This window comes from Dermacentor silvarum, chromosome 3 (genome assembly GCF_013339745.2).
Source record: "Dermacentor silvarum isolate Dsil-2018 chromosome 3, BIME_Dsil_1.4, whole genome shotgun sequence".
NCBI classification, from domain to species: domain Eukaryota; kingdom Metazoa; phylum Arthropoda; class Arachnida; order Ixodida; family Ixodidae; genus Dermacentor; species Dermacentor silvarum.
The window spans coordinates 93,764,643-93,782,241 of record NC_051156.1 but is presented as its reverse complement, the minus strand read 5'-3'; the positions used below and the strand labels follow the sequence as shown (position 1 = coordinate 93,782,241).

The 17,599-nt window shown below is 44.3% G+C and overlaps 1 protein-coding gene across 1 annotated transcript in view; it reads right to left on the bottom strand.

The window, feature by feature from the left end:
• The window catches only part of LOC119445586 (neurofibromin-like), a 121,314-nt gene that overhangs the window by 96,451 nt on the left and 7,264 nt on the right, over window positions 1–17,599 (bottom strand). The window contains 9 exon segments of the mRNA XM_049663438.1: window positions 1,208–1,384; window positions 1,940–2,005; window positions 4,441–4,545; window positions 5,350–5,421; window positions 7,682–7,749; window positions 7,837–7,943; window positions 11,321–11,436; window positions 13,360–13,428; window positions 14,827–14,931. Coding sequence (XP_049519395.1) covers window positions 1,208–1,384; window positions 1,940–2,005; window positions 4,441–4,545; window positions 5,350–5,421; window positions 7,682–7,749; window positions 7,837–7,943; window positions 11,321–11,436; window positions 13,360–13,428; window positions 14,827–14,931 — 885 coding nt within the window.

Below are 17,599 nucleotides of genomic sequence, written 5' to 3'. Positions count from 1 at the left end.
CAACACTACAGACAACACTAACAGAAAGAAGTGAATATAAACACTAAGAACACACAGAACAATCACTTCTGTAGACTTGCAGACTGTTATGATTTCATTACTGCATGGTGCATTCCACACATTGCAATTTAGCACTTTGTTTTGGTGTCTTTCATTAAGTGGTGAATCGTTTTGGATTTTCAGCCTTGGTCTTGTTTGAATCTGGCATCAGATCGCTTAATGAATAAGACTGTACATTTAACTGGTTCCTATCAGACTCTGACTTGGTTTGCAGCTGCACGGTACTCTCAAGACTGGATCCACACATAGTTCACCCGAGCCAAATGTTCAGTTGGTCCCAGAGAAATCGAGGAGCCACGTGACTGAAATTCAGCCAAATCTCGGTTGTGCTCTCCGCTCGAAGGCAGAAATACCACCGTGCACTCTGAGCTGAAGCGTGGCATTATGAATGAACCAGGTGAATGTGTTTCGGGTGCTCAATTTCAAACAGCCAAATTGAAAGCGTGCCACCAGAGAGCTCTAACGCACCCAAAAGCAACCAGTCTTTGGATGTACCATAAGCACCTCATATGCGTCTTAAAAAAATCCGAGGACACCTAAGCACTTCTTATGAGTTGTGAATGCGAAAGCATTAATGTCCAGTGGAACGTCGCTGAGCGGTCCTTCAAGTTATTAACTCCTTGTGGGCAAGCAAGCGTGCTGAGATGCTCGGTGCGTTTTGATTTGGCCTTACCGAGGCGCAGTTAGAACGCAGGCGAGAGCTCGCGCGGACAAGGAACACACGGATAACACGGGTTTCCAAGAGCGAAGGTGACATGGCGTTGAGGCAATGCACTCGGCCCTCAAGCAATACCGCGCAGCAGCAGGGGTTCCCTTTCGCCCGCTCTGCTCCGTCGAGGCCCGAGCCAGCAAGCGCGAGCCAGCGTCACGAGCACTCCTGGTGTCACAGCCAATGGGAACACGCTCGTGACATGGCATCACAGCCAATGGGAAGTTTCGCTGCCACAGATGCCACCGGCCTTTTCGCTCAATGGGCCATTTGACGCTTTCGCATGAATACATCCACAGTTGCGGAGTTAGCAAACCTCTACCCCATGTTTTTGTTTCTGTCCCTGCATTGCTGGAAACCTGCTTTCCAGTGAAGAATGTTCCCCGATGACACAAACAGCACCTATAAAGTACTAAAAAAACCATTTGTTTCTCCTACCTTGAGGTCATTGATGACCACCTGGACGAGGGCAAAGACGACGTTGTTGCTGTCCAGGATGTTGATGTAAGTGGACGCTTTGCAGAGCTTGACGCATGTCACGGCTGCAGCTTCCGTCAGCTGCTTGCTGGTGCCGTGTGGCACCAGGGCTTTCTTGACATTGTCAATGAACTGCCTCTGCACATTAAATGACCCAGAGAACCATGCTGTCACCACACACTTGAGGTGTTTTTCCAGAAGTCAGCATGTATTAGCAGACTAAGGTCACAGGGATACAATGTTACCCCAATACCACTTATTCTTAGGCCTATTCTTAACTTAAAATTAACTTCCGCAGCTTTATGTGGCAAAACCACGGTATGGTTATGAGGCATGATACAGTGAGAGACTCCGAATTAATTTTGACCACCTGGGGTTCTTTAACGTGCACACAAATTTTTACATTTCACCTCAATTAGAATGTGGCTGCTACAGCCAGGATTGAACCCGCGACCTCGAACTCATCAGTGCAATGCCATAACCACTGAACTACCGTGGCGAGTAGACATAAATGGTGGTTAAAATTATGACTGACAGTGTACGATGTGGGCCGAGGTAGTTCTTGAATGGCTGAATGACAGATGCACTTCTGCATGCTTTCCATTATGCACATGCAAGTGGAGACATGTATACACAGGCCATCCAGTCCCACAAGAGTTCAGCCCATTTCAGCACTGAGGCTCTCATACGCACCTTCTTCAGATGGCGTTGCGAACAGGGAGCCCCAGAGTCGGCATTCACTATTTCCTCCAGGATAATCTGCAAGGAATGCACAAGCCACATCAATCATCAAAGGCAGCAGCAGACTCATTGTCCGAACCAGCGCGCACACACACACCTGGAAGCACACAACTAATGAGGCTTAATGAATGTACAAAGCAGTCAGTACCTGTGCACTGGCACTGATTATAGTGAACGTTGAGACAGTAAAAGCTAAGATTAAAGTATGACATAAGAGGCGGTCTTTAATCAAACAACACCTCATCTGATGTCAAGCAGCACTGCCTCTCCAGAACTGCGCGTCGTCATAAAGAACAATAGCCCTCCTGGAAGGACAACACTGCTGCCAAATCGCTTACCCAAGAAGCAGCGACTAGTTTCAAAGGGGCCCTGAAACACTTTCTATCGAAGTCGAGAAATGCATTTGAAGTTAAAATATACTATTTCAGAAATACTTTGCCGCAAAAAGTAATTCAATGCGTTCAGCAGAAGTGGAGTTATTGGCAATCAAAGGTTGCCTACGATCCCCTTCGCGGTGTTCCTGCTCCTTCTTCAATGCCTTGCACTGCAAAGGCTACGGAGGAGTGGGACGTGCCCACAACGCTCTTCCTACTGAAGGTCTCCGTGACGCGCAGTTCAAATTTGGTTTTGGATGTTCACGTAGACACCACTACGTCCGATTTTGGTGCCTACGACGCACCAAACATAGCCAAACGCTGTTGTCTTCAGCAAGCAGACTCACCGCGGCACCTCACAGCGGCTGTGGTATTTACGCTACGTAGCAGACCGCAGCCACATGCAATTGTAGTGTGTATGCACAGTGTTTGCTTTGTGAATGACAGGGCTTGAGTGCGTGCTCGCACTCGTATGCTACGTGGTGCTGCCATGCTACGTGGTGCGGACCTGCTTTGTCCTGCACCAGCTTGACCAACGGATAGTACCCACATCCAACTTGGAAGCAATGTCTGCCAAGGCGTCTAGCCAGAAGCAGCCAGGAGTGAGTGCGCGTTGGAATGCGTGCGTGTGGTCTGGCCTTAAGTTTTGCGTGGTTTGAGGCTAGTTGAGTGTTCAAAATACAGCATTGATAATCAGTGTGGCCAAGGTTTCATTCATACACAGGTGGGCACGGCTGAGCGTTAGCAGATGATAGTCAGCGATAGTACGATAGTCGTACTTCCTGAAGTATGTAATTCCCACTGAAATTCGAGACGCAGATTTTTCACTTACTTCAGCCTGTTTATTAAACTGCGTCAGTAAAAAGAATAACGGCAGAACTCATCTCACGATGACTGTCGATGGTAATGCGATTCGCGTTCGAGCAATGAACTGCCACACTATATTTCTGAAGTCCCGCTTATTAACCATCTGTTGTGGGCATAGACTTCTGAAACTTCTATTGCTTCAGCTATAAGCAACATACTTCAGTATCGTCCCACTTTGCTGTCAATTCTGTACGGAGCAGAGATGACAAGGGCTCGTGTCGGCCAATCAGTAAAGAGAGGGACACAAGTTCATTTAACTCTCCCTACCATGAGGAAAATAGGTGTTTTTTGTATGTTACGGCAAATGTTTTTTTCTGAAGGAACTACTGCACTCAATATTTAATGTAATGCATAAACAGAAAGCAAAATGAATGCACTTTACACGCATAAAAGTTTTATTAACAAGATGCATGTCATAAAAAAATATAAATTGTTAAAATCAAGATTGTGCGATAAAATTTAACAAAGTTTGTAAAGCCACGCTTGTATTTACTAAGAAAGAAATGTTACGAAAATTAGGAGATATACAAAATGTATTGCCATCTATCAGGCACTATCTCCGAAAAAATCACAATTTTTAATTGAACAGGGTATTCTGCTACAAAAATTTAAATGCAAGCACTACAGTTGGGCGGGTTTGCGTCGTCATTGCTTTCGGACGACGCAAACCGATGAAAAGTCAGCGTCCTCTGACTCGCCGCTATTCGATGTATTGATAAGATCAGCCGCAGAGGCAGCGGAATCACAATAACTGAGATCTCCCTGAAGTGCGCACGCCATTTCCTGAGCCGGACATTTTTGCGTTCTGCTTTGACGATCGCGAAACTTCGAAGCGCGTTTAAAGATCACTGCCTCACGGGAAAAAAGCGAACTGCTTAGAAAACTAAAATATAGTTCTCCTCCTTCATGTCCAATAGCGCTGTATGTCTGTGAGCGGTGCGGAAGGTTTCGAAAGCGCCATTTCAACCATCGATAGAGGGCTAACAAGCCCAATGGGCACGGTACGGAAAGAGTTAACCAAGGCCAGCGCAGGATACATCATGACAGATGACACCATCACTCTATGGAAGTGGCGATGGCAACGAAACAACTCTGACTGCCCGCAATCACCTCCGCAAGTTAATTATCTTCTGTTGGAGGAGAAAGGGCCCAAGGCAAGGTGCTGCAATAGGTAGGGACAAGCAAGAGCAATGCAGGCAGCCAATCACTCACAGGGCACAAGACCAGCAGCATGATCTGCAGGGGCCAAGCCTGGGCCCGCCGCTTGTTGTTCTCCGCAAAGCTGTCCAGCACATCAAACATGCGGTCAGCACGCATCTGCAGAAAAAGAGGCAACAAGATGTTGCTACACCTTCCAAGTACATTCTCAAATGCTTGGGAGGAAGCGGCAAGGCAAAAAAAAACACAGTGCAGCCAGGCACAATATGCTGTTGAACTAACAAGACAAAAAAAAAAGAGGTTATATGCTGTTCTATGCACTGTTGGCACAAATGAAGAAGACAATGCAGAAACTGGTGGTTACCAAGGCGTGACAGCATGGTGTTGTCCATGCGGCAACGTTTCTTAAGTGTTCATAATATCACTGCTGCCTCTGCAAGCACATTTGTAATTGCTTCAGTCATATCACACTGCCTGCCTTTGCAAATGAGGCAATGCAAGTGCCCTTATTATTAAAGTGCGTACTACTAATGGGCGTGCGTACGCGTCACATATAGAACATTCAGTGCCAGTAAATTTTTGCAGGACTAAAACACGACAATGTAGTAACAATACGCGTGCCACCAAAAGTGCTTGTTGAGCAACGGATACAATTCCTTGACGAGACATTTCCACAGGCAGTGCGCAGGGTTGATCTTGGACACAGGGAAGCCTTTTGCTACCAGCCTGAATTACTTGTTCGAAACTATTACAAAAAAAAAAAGGAAGAAAAGGTGCCTTTATTTCACGTGAAAACTCAGTTGAGTTATCATAACTGCAAGATAAAATGGAAATGCCTTCTTCAATAACTTCGTTATGATGAAGTCTCTTTGCTCTTACAACACAGACTGGTTTCTACGTTGACTCAACGTTCTGAGGACAGAACAAAAGAAGCATAGAAAAGGAATGACGATGCTCACCTGCCAGCTCATCGTTGGGCTTGTTCTGCAGCTCCATAAACTCGTGTGGATACGTGTCCATCCAATTCCAGATTGCCTGCAAGCCACAGCGCACAGGTCAACTCCAGGCAGACTTCACAAATGACATGTCGAGTCGGGCAGTGCAGAGTGTATCGTCTCTTCCGTCAAATTCCAAAGGCAGATTTAGACTGCAATTGACTCTGTGGGCATGCATCTATTTCCGGCATCTAGCAACGGCTAAAGATATAACGACTGAATCACAAGCTGTATTTCCAGAGCAAGCGAACAAGACAGAGCATGCTCTGAACCTACTACGACAATTTCGGTATAGCTGTCTCCACAGCTCCATAGCTGTTCTGGCTCAACGGGTGATCAACAAGTAGGTGCTCCTTACCACCAATGAAAAATCCTTATGTAAAAAAAAGAAAATTTTCATTGTTGGCTTCTTTCATTCATTTCTTTCTTACGGAAAACTTGCAATACCATACAAACATTACTGCACGGGCAAATACAATAGGTAAATTGCAATAGGTAACAAATACAAAAAAATAGAGTACCACGAGTTCTGCCTCAAAATATAGTATGCAATGCTATGAGGCCAGTATTAAAATTCATACAAACAAACACCCAGTAACTAACAAATTCGAAAAAATAAAGGAAAGAAAAGAGTACACGCAAGATAAATACACATTTAGTAAATGTGTTTTTCAGAAAAGCTCTCAAACTGCATGTTCTCTAAAAAACGTGCACCATACTGTACATGCTCTAACAATTGTCTCAACCTTATCTTATCCACTCGGAACGGTTAAGGAAAGACGGGAAGTGCTTGAGACATCAGACTTTATTTGCATATTGTTACGCGAACGAAGGATTAAGCACTGGAGACTATTTAGAAAGTATATTTACAAGAGACAGCTGCAGCTCAGGCCAGTTCAGCCGACAGCTCGCGAGCAAGAAAGCAGTTCGTCTTCTTTGTCGGAGTGCCCGCAAGCATCGTCCACAAGAAACACGCAACATGCATGTAGCATTATCCCCGGCGGCAGAAGCACCATCTCGGTGCGTCTACATATCGGTGGTAACAGGAGAGTAATACCCGTGTCACACGGGCGTTTCGAAGGCCTTCCAACCGATGGTCAGTTGACTCAAAGGTCAAGTTCGAGCTGCTACACGAGCGGTTTCGAAGGCCGTCGAGTCAATAGTCTATCGAGTCAACGGAGCACTCTACAACTCTATCGAAATCTCGATGGCCTTTGAGCTACGGAAGCGGAAACAGCGCGAACATGCCCTCTCGTTCACAGTGTGCTCGTACTCATGGTTAGAAAGAACAAATCAAACGAAAATGCTCTAAAATTCTGTGAGTGTTATTAATTATTCAATAAAGTATTTTTGTTACTTGATATGTGCGAACTGCACGTACTCTCGACAACAGTGACGTGCTTGTGTTCATTCCTTCCTCCATGTACACTCTCCCTCTACTTCATGTGCTGCCGGCTGCCGTCCTATCGCCGCCATTTCGCCGTATAAACAAACATAAAAGAAATTATAGTGCTTTTAAATGGTTTTAATGTTGTTTAACTTTTGGTGAAATGAAAACGAAAATAAAGATCCGCAGCGCCACACAATTTTGCGAGAAACGCCTGAACCACTCAACGGCCTTTCAAATGTGCCATGTAGCAGCGCGACAACTCCTTTGAGTCGATAGAGTTGTGGCGTTTCGAAGGCCGTCGACTGGAAGGCCTTCCAAACGTGCCCGTGTGACACGGGTATAATATGGTTTGAGGCGTGCCACATGCACAACATCAGTGAAATTGTATCAATATGCTTGAGCACATTCTCCCAATACAAGGTTGTAAAAAATGTGAGTGTGTTTGAGGTTTTGCTGTCTTATTTGGCACTGCATTTAACTATGAGCAGCTCAATAACATCAGCAACTTTTCATGCTGAACAAAAACACAGAGAAACAGAGAATGCTAACATTGATGACTCATGAAATGCCACGAATGAAAAATAAAAAAACTGGAGCAGCAATAACTCAAAACTATATACTCAAGCACATGGAAAAAGAAGTTTTCTCTAGGTGCCCAGAATATAAACAGAAAGTGTGATTTTCTACAGTTTGCAAAAAAAAAAAAAACACCACACGACATAGACAAAGAGGAAGAAAAAAACTATACGTCCTATCGCGCCATTTTTTTTTTTTTTCACGTGAGAACCGTACCAAATCGCCCAGCTGACAGCATTTAGTACTGCCAATTTTTTACAGGCATGGGGCAGAATGAGTGCACATCAGCTGAGCACACTGCAAGAATCGACTCATGTCATAAAGGGTCCCTTACCTTTTCTAAGTTGCTCATGAGGCAGAGATGGGCATTCTTGCGCAGTGACCTGAACTTGGAGTGGATCTCTGCACACAAGAGAAGGAAAACAGGCAAGGTTATTGCAGGGACAAAGCGAACAGCCACAAAGAGGCCACAAATGTGCAGCTGCTCACCGTTGAGTAGCTTGATTAGCCTGGTCACATCGACGTTGATGTGCTGGATGAGCTCGATATCACTGAAGTCTGTCATCTCCTCGTTGGCATTGGAGAGCTCGTGAAGCCTGCAGGGGAGAGTGTCTATCGGTCAGCTGGTCCTTGACTAAATGTGGGACGTGCCCACTGAGTAGTACCATATTTACTTGCATAATGCTCCCACATTTTTTTTTTTTTTTTGAAAACTGATGCGAAGTTTGGGGGTGTGATAATTATGCGGGAAAATTTTCAGAGGGAATGTTCAAGGTGCTAAATAGGAAAATTAGGTTGCTATAAACCGGGCGTCTCATGCCAGCCACTATAAGCTCAAACAAAAAATTACTTCCAAACAGCACTTCTAGCGGCATGTGGATATTCGATTCGAATTGGTTGGTATTCGATTCGAAAGACACTTTTGGTGTTTGATATATTCAAACCCCCCAAAATTGCTGTTGTCAGTTCTTTAAGCTAGCTTCGCCGCAGTACAGCCATGTTATGCGGCAAAGCATACAGAATGTATCGCAGTGAAGCATATTTGCCATGCAGTGAAGCCTATCAAAAGTAATAAGGGAGCACTGTCACGGGGCCACTACTGGTGCTTATGACTACCCGACACTATCAGCTCAAGTGCCCACACTGTACTGCCTCTTTGTGCATTTGAACAACACCAGACACCAGGTGGAAACCTCTGTATCTGCTACTAATCTGGCTAAGTGCCCAAAACACGGTTACCAAACTACAAATTTGACCAGGTAGCAAGCTTGGCAATGTCTTTAGACCCTCACTCTAAGGTGGTTGTGTACCACCAGGATGCTTCAGCGGCAAACTGGGTTAAAACCTGGCTTTTGAGAATGCAAGGAAAACTTCATCACCAAGGAACCCATACATGTTTTAACAACGAAAGCTCCTGAAAAGGCTCCTTCCACGTCAGCACTGTGGAAAGACTTTCATAAGCTCATCAAACAGCAGCAATTTTTACTTGCTTGTAGCACCCATTTTCACTGCCGCAAGGACAGGTTGAAAGATGTGTGCATGATGAAATTTCGAACCAAGAAGAACATCCATGCAAGTGGTAGTGTACACATGGTGCCCAATGTTGGCTCGGCTTGCGAAGAGATACCTGCGATACCAGGCACTAGTGTTGTCTAGCGAGCGGCTCGTTTCAGTGTCTGCAAAAACTACAACTGGAAGGAAGGATTCGCTGCTCCCTGAGCATGTAAAACAGCTATCCATTCTTTAAGACAACTTTAAATAACTGCAGTTGCGATACTATACAAGCAAGAGTGTTGTATTAGAGAATTTTGTTAGCCACAAAGCATAATTTTCCTGTACTTGACTAGCAATGCAATAAACTTGCCTTTTTTTTTCTTTTTTTGTAGCTCTGGTTGGTGAAAAAAATTGCATTTTTACAAAACCAATAGGATTCATATTTTTAAAAATGCTTGAAAAAAGGAACACGTTCAATATAACATTATTCATTAGTCATGATGGCGGTCCGCGCACTAGGCAAAACAACGGCCAAAAAAACAAGAATGTAACTAGGACACATTCTTGGTTTTTGTACGCCCTCATGACTGAAGTGTTTCAACTCGCCCAAATCACCACTCAGTTAAGCTATTACTTATTAGTAACTATTTCATGTCAGAAACAAACTGTTGTCGATTTTCATGCCTCCCTAAGTGGCGATAGACACAAACGCCTCGTCTGTGATGATGGACTGGCGAATAACCGGCCCACCAGTGGTGCCTCTCTGTTACAGATCTTACAGAGTCTGCGCGAGCTGGTTGTTCATACGTCGTCCCATCCAAAGCAACATTCTGTAGGAATTGGTTGCGCACGGTAGATGGTACATATTTCGACATATTGATGACAATGTTTCGAGGTGCTGTCAACTCAGACGAACATTCCCTCCTGCTCACTTTAAAACCATATGCTCGCCATTAATACTCTGTCAAATCTGCCTACGAGGACAATCGACCAACACGAACATCTCGAACTCGAAATTTTGGTGTCATTGGTCCTTTAATAAGCCCATCCCATTTATTACAATTTTATGGTAACGCCGTCAAATTAGGCAGCACACTGCTGGGCTGCAAGTTCCAGTTACAATTTAAGAAGGTGCAAGTACCGTATACTGGCACCACGACCCAGTGGCGCGAGAAATTATGGAAGCATTTTTTATAAAAAAGAATGAGGCAAGATGCGTCAGCCAGCCATCCGCTGCCCTCATTAATGTCGAAATGACGCTGCTGGAACGAAGACGACTGAAGTGTGAAGCGATGATTTCTTGCATGCGTGAATTTTGTTCATTCTCCACATTTTTCCCCCCTTTTTTTTTTCTTGTGTCGCTCCTCTGTACTGAACTGTACATATTATCATGCAGAAGCATGTAAGCTGTAAAAAGGGGCAGTGGTAGGAATAAGTTCGTTGGTTGATTGTCAGCACCGTGTTCATGTCATTCTTGAGTCTTTCTCCTTTCCTGTTATTGCACTGTTGTTAATAATGAACCAGCAGCAGTAGTAACCATGAGCCAAGCAACAGGAAAGCCAGAAGTGTCAAACTTGACAACAGTTAATTGAACAACCTGACAGGTTTTATAGATTGTTTATCACTAGCATTACAAAAAATAATCATAAATAACTACAATCGCTATAGATAATAAAGCACGTCATCACGAAATTGTGCTGTTCCCAGATTCGGTACATGAGTTAGCACACTAGCGCAGAAAGTGCATAGCCACCGAGAACTAGGGTGGCTCAGTGCTACCCCAGTAGTTTAAAGAGAGACCTCACAAAGAATTTCAGGATTAGGCAGGGCCTCTGCGACTTGTGACTGTCAAAGTGGTGCCAAGAATATTGGACGCCACGCATTCGGCCACCCATCTACAGCGTTGTGTTTGGCGAGAGCTGCAGTCGATTTGGCAGTGGCTGCATGGCTGACTCTCCCAACTCTGAGGCTGAAATGGTAGTGCTAAAATCCCATTTTTACTTTATGACAACAACACCGTTACAGACCAACAGTGGCCTATTTAATACACAAGGATCCAACAATCTCAATTTCAGAAAGACGTTTTCTTCAGCCATACAACCGTACAAGGCGTTCAAATTCCATACACTGTACAGCTTATCTTGAAGACTGGGCAGGTTAACATTTGTTGCACCGAGTTCCTCTCTTGCGAATCAAAACCTGTGCCTCCTGCCATTAAGAATCCGGCTTTCCTGCACAAGCTCAATCACCAATGAACAACCTTGTAAGCGTTTTTTTTTTTTTTTTTTTTTAAGTTTCGTCTAAACAACTGAAGCGTGGTTATGAGCAGAATGCAAAATGCTTTGTCAGGTTGGAAATTACAGAAGGGGGGTGAGGGGGGCTGGTATTGCATTACATATATACAGTGATACAGCACTAATGAAATAAAACGAGCAAAGATTAACCTGATGATGGATAAAAATTAATGCACTCTACTTGCCTGCCCGAGATGCGGTTGAAGACGGCGTTGAAGTTGTTGAGGCTGAGGGCAAACAGAACTTTGGAGGCCAAATTCTTCAGTGGCACCACCATGGGGCTGTCTGGCATGTCTATGAACTGCGAGTGCAACATCACAGCATCAGCACATTGGCGCACGACAAGCAAGTCCCACTTGAGACCGCACAGCTGCAACAAACAGTTCGAACTGTGCAAATTGTATCCCATTAACGGGGACAGCATCACACAGAAGAAGACGGGAACCACACTTGTTCTTTCGCACTTGTCCCGTCTTCTTCGCTGTGGTGTTGTCCTCATTAGCGTGACACAACCCGTAAAGTATGAACCAACTAGCCCAGTGTTGTGCATTGTTAAGAAACAGTTCAAACTGTAACGGGCATGGGTGCCTGTCATACTATATTCGCTGTGCATTATGCATCAACCTCAGGTTAATTTTGACCATCTGAAATAAAAACGAGAATGTTCCTCTTGCACTACTAGAAAAACATCATTAAACCTGCAGTTAATCATCTAAATTTTTATAACACAAAAACGACAAAGTGTTGTATGGTTTCACTAGCTTATGGTTACAAATGCTTTTTCAGATCCCACGATCTGCAAACTTTTGATGCCGACTGTAGAAGGATTGGGTGATGACGACAAAAAAAAGAAAGCACTGACTTAGCATATTTCCCTACAATATTTTCAATGACGTTTCCTCAGGTTTGTTCATTTGCACTACTCGTACATGATATTCACTGAGATCCAAGCCACCACTCTTTTTTCTTTTTTTGCTTTTTATGCGTAAAATGCGAAACTATGGTTGTGGCCTGGATCCAATAATTCCACTTGGCAAAAACGTTTGTGTGCCTTAGGCTTGTGTGTACTAGGAGAGCCTACGATGAGCAGAATGTAATGTGATGCAATCACACACACCAGTCGCAAGGAGCATCACAAAAACAATAACAACATCGTGCTCATTTTGCCACTGTTAGCTCCTTTACCGCGCCACCTTGCATTCGAGGATGCTTCCCTATATTCCGACTCTCCAGCTCTTAGGTATCGGCCTGTAGACAAGGCTGGCCTAAATTTGAACGAACACTGTAACGAAACCAACTAGCCCACCACTTAATTTCCATCAGCCAAAGCTCTCAAAAGCATATGGGAAATTGAGCGAGTAGGCATTGTAGCATCATGAAAGAAAGCTGCACTAAAAACTGTACGTAAGGTGGAGAGGATCTTAATCGGAAATAATGCATGCACACACTCGCATGCTAGCACAGGAAGTAATCGACAGTGCTTGAACAAGGGTTGTCTCAGCGTGGAGCCAATGTTTCAACAAGGGAGCTTGTCTTCATCAAGACCGAAACTGACAAAACGCAAGCCCTCTTGTCAAAACATTGGCTTCAGGCTGAGACATCCCTTGTTTAAGCCCTGTAGATTAACACAAACACACACACACAAACCCCACAAGGTTGATTGACAATGAAAGCAAACAGCTCTCTTCCTTGATAGCTACACGTGCAAGTAGCCAGAATAGCCATCAGGAAGAAGCTGTCTTAGTCTTGTAATCAGTTTAAGTAGTTTTAGCTGCATCACCTCACGTTTGACATGCCTAACTACCGAAGAAGGGGCTGTTTGATTTCGCCTTCTACTAAAGCATTAGCTGAGAGTTCAGCGCATGTCTTGGCCTTCCGCTCTGCCTTGTATATCCTTCCCACTCTTGCAACATTTCTTTCCCGAGCCACAGCTTTCTCAAAACTTCCTCGTATATGTGAGAAGTAGCAGCCATACAACATTGTTTGAGAACTGTCAGCAATGCAATGACAGTCAACTAAGCATAGCATCAATCAAACATTACGCCGCACCTTGCCACAAGATGCAGCTCTCCCATTTCTGTCCGTTACAGTGAGCATTCTGGCATGACACATAATGACTGCGAAGTCAATGAAAACAAAGTTGGCTGAGCCTACACACGCTGCTCCTGAAACTCACATACACAACACAGACAAAAGGGAAGAAAAATCTCAGCCGTCAACTGACCTGGCAGAGCTCGCGGAGCAGTGCCTTGACGTTCATGGTCTCGTCGTACCGCGTTGTCTCCTTGGGTTGCTGTGGAAGTGGAGTCGCAGAGACCTACGGTTGAGAATGAGGTCCCCGCACCCAGTCGGAGAGATGGACCCCCTGATTGCGTGGCACCGAGAGACACCACGCAACCAGCAACTGGCACACTAGCAACACATGCACAGACAGCCTTGTGGCCACACAACTGGAGCATGCAGTAGTGCTGGCTTTCTTTCCAACTAGGGCATTCCGGAAATTTTAAAGTGACACTCGAAAGGAACATGAAGTCAAGCAATAGTGATTTTAATGTACCGCAAAAAAGTCGGTCGTACCGTGAGCAAAAGTTTGGTAGCCAGAAAAAATGAAAAAAAAAAAAAATGTAGAGACAGGTGGTGATGCCCCCTCGAATCGTTCGCACTAGATCTCCGTGACGTGGTAGCTTTCTGGCAGTGTTTGCTTGTAACTAGTTGATCGTTTGTCAATAACCAAGCATTATGTTACACCACCAGCCTCAGAAAAATACTTCACTAGTTTTATCAGACTCAGTGTCACTCGTTAGTGTCCCCTTAAATTAAAAAAAGAAACCCAGAAAAAAAAAACAGCATACTCTTTTTACTCAGCTTTGGCACACATGTAAGCGAGCATATGACAAATGAGCAACCTTGTTTGATCTAAAACTTTCAGAGTGATGTGCGACTTTGGATATCGGTGATCACCGCGCAATAGTTGAGAAACAGCTGTGTACTTCCTACAGCTATGGCAGTTCCAGTCAAAACAACATGATAACTATTACTGTGATGCAAAGCGGGCTAAAAAACCTCTGCCAATGCTTGGCTGTCATAAAAAACACTGCCAGCATGCGCTCTTTCTTTCATTCGCATACTGCCGCCACTCCAGTTTGCAGCCGAAACTGAACTATGGCAATCCGCCTATCGTCAACCTACTAGCGGATTCAGAGGGGGATGCATGGCACTGCCCCCTTCGAGAGATGCCAGCACTTCTAGACTCACAAAATTGAGCACGCCTGCAAATTTCCTAACTTCATCAAACCACCCAGCTCTTCCACCCTTTGTTCTGTACATTGTAAACATTAATAAGATTTCAGCATTTCATTCGATATGCAAAGTTTATACTTCTCAAATATTTTTACTCCTATCAAGTCGGAAGAGTCACTATTACTGAAATTGCTCAAAGTGCAACCATTCCACCAGAGCAGTCAGTGCAACCACATGCTATGGGGTAATGTGTTAAAGGAACTACACACACAAGTTCTCACAAGTGTAACATAATAAAAATCATTGCTTTGCTCGATAAGCCCAGTCACAAAATAATCAAAACTCAGACACAGGCAAACGGACGCAAAAACAAAACGAGCACAAAGAGAAAAAAAAGCATCACGAAAAAAAAAGGTGAGCATGCAGCACAGCAGTGCACCGCAACACTGACCGTGCTGAGGCATTTCTCGAGTGTGTCCAGCACAATGAGCTGCGACTCGTAGAAGTTCTTCTCGAACTCTGGCTGGATTGGACTGTGTGACCTCTGGTAGACAAACTGCACACGCAAGGATTGTCAGGGTGAAAAAAAAAAAATATATATATATATATATATATATAAATAAATACAACAAAACTGTTCTCAGCCTCAAGCTATCAAAACCAATATGTCAAAATTCGATAAACTTTTTTGAGCGCAAACAAGAGACAAGGCACAAAAGGGAGGTCAAACACAGGACAGGCGCTACTTTCAACTGTTTATTCCACAACGTCGTCATGAAATATATATGAAAACGGCACATGCACAGAAACGTACATGAAAATGAAAAAAAAAAAAAAACACCATAAGGAAAAAAAAACACATGATAAAGACAATGTATAAGAAATGGCTGACTAATTTACATGCGCATCGAGGTATATAAACTCTTTTGCATAGAGACTTAAAGAAGGTTCACTGATGCAACCTTCCCCCCTCTTTTTTATGTGATAAGAGCTTCCAGTAACAAGCGGGCGTGCTGATTGTGGCTCCCCTACCAAGAATCCTCGCGTCAAAAAATAATGCCTCACATCCACAAGAGTTCACGTGATCCGCCAAATGCGTTCACTCCTTCTTTTTAATATTCAAGGCGTGTTCTCTAAATCGGTCATTAACACACCTTCCTGTTTGACCGATATAGCTTTTGCCACAGAGCAAAGGAATTTCATAGACAACTCCGCAGATGCAGCTGAGATAGGGCGAAAGGTGGTTCTTACGGCAACCTCGCCTTGTTTCGTCTGCTGTGGCTATGCGGGGGCAAAGTTGGTCCAGTTTGTTGGGGGCAGAAAAAAACCACTCCAACTTCTAGCCTATTGGCCACCTTCTTGAGGTTATGCGAAACTTTGTGGATGTACGGAACAACCTCAAGCGCACGTTTCTTCCCGCCGAAATCTTTGTCCTATTTTCCTTTCTTAAACTTCTGCAACAGACCCTCAGCAACCGCAGAGATGACTGTTGGAGGGAAACCTGCCACCAGCAGTTTTTTGACCTGCGCTTGGAAGCTATCTTGCATCGTGTGGTGGCACGATTTCCTAAGCGAGGACTCGAGGCAAAGAGAAGCTATGGCTCTTTTCGCTATCTTAGAGTGAGAAGAGTCAAAAAGGTAGAATCCCCTTCCTAGCCCGCGGTCTATAAGACCAGCACACATGTTCGTTAGAAAAACTAAAATTAATGTCTAAAAACTGGAGGCAGTTCTCCGTGCGAAGTTAATGGGTGAAGGTCAGTCCCTTCCCATGCCGATTAAAAAGGTCTGAAATCACTTCAACTTGATGCCCATAAAGGCCCTCCGCCTGTGGCTTTAGCAAAACTAAAAAATCATCTACAAATCTAAAAACATGTAAAACCTTCCCGCCTTCTATAAAAGCATGGTCAAGTGTGTGGTCGACCTGGGATAAAAAAATTTCGCATAAAATTGGCATCACACAAGAGCCAATACAAATGCCCTCCCTCAGCAAAAACAATTTTTCGTCATAAGATACAAAAGTGGAGTGCAAGTAGGCCTCTATCAAAGTTATAAAGTTACTAGTACTAATGCCCGCTGTGTTCTGGAAGGCGACCTCGTTGTTTTCAGCAATACACTCTTTAACAGATGCTAGCAATTCATGCTGGGGTACAGAGTAAAAAAGGTCCTCGACATCAATGGAAAACGCGTATCCGAGGTCCGGTTTTTCCTTGAAAAACAGGACCACTTCATCCGATTTGCGAACAATGAAAGGGTCTGAAATTTTGAACTGTTTAAGATGTTTCAGCAAAAACATGCTAACGCAGTGCTGCCAGGATCCTTTTCACTCATGATTGACCGGAGCAGTATATTGTCTTGTGGGTTTTTGCTGAAAAAAACATGTGCAGTTCAAACATGTGCACCGTTAAACCAGCTTGAGATTGAATTTTTATCACTTCCCTCTCTTCCACCCTGCAAAGGATAATCTATGCACTCTTGCAGGCCTGTACAAACATCAACTCAGCTACACAGGCGGTCGCAAAAGCTTACAAGTTCCACGGCAAATGTGAATTTATACTCTGTTAAGGCAAGGCACTTTCATTTCAACGAATCACTGTGTGCGCCACAGGAACTATGAGAGAATGAAACTTTGAACTTGAGGCTAAGTGGCCAGGCAGTGTTGGAATTCTAGTTTCTCGCAAATCCCGTGTCCGGTAAACTTCTGCAGCCGGCTGTACTTTCCTTTACAACAAGAGGCTCCTTCTGCTGACGCGTGCAGAATAATGCCATTTGTTTGCTGCGCTCTACACGCCCTTTGTGGCGGTTTTCAAGTTTAGGAAAGCACAAGTTTTCACGGTTGGTTCACCAATAACAGCGTGTGCGTGACACAATCCTGACATTTTGATAAATCAACCATGCTTCCCACCTGTACCCACGCCACACTCCGTGCATTGTGGGCTACCAGTGGGCCGAGGCAGTTCTGCTAAGCCGGAGGTTATTCGTGCCGTTCATAAGCGAACACGACAACCATTCCTCACCAGCACTGATATTTTTTTAAAAGGGCACTGCTTCCACATAACAGAAAAAATACGAACTTGCAATAGTATGCTGAGAGAACGAGGACCACAACTCCGTGGAGGCACACTAAAGCAAGTGATTTAAGTCCGTTGAGCAAATGAACACAGCGGCGGCCGTTACGTCAAATGAATCTACGAATGACCAGGCCTGAATTAAGTTGCAAATTGTTGT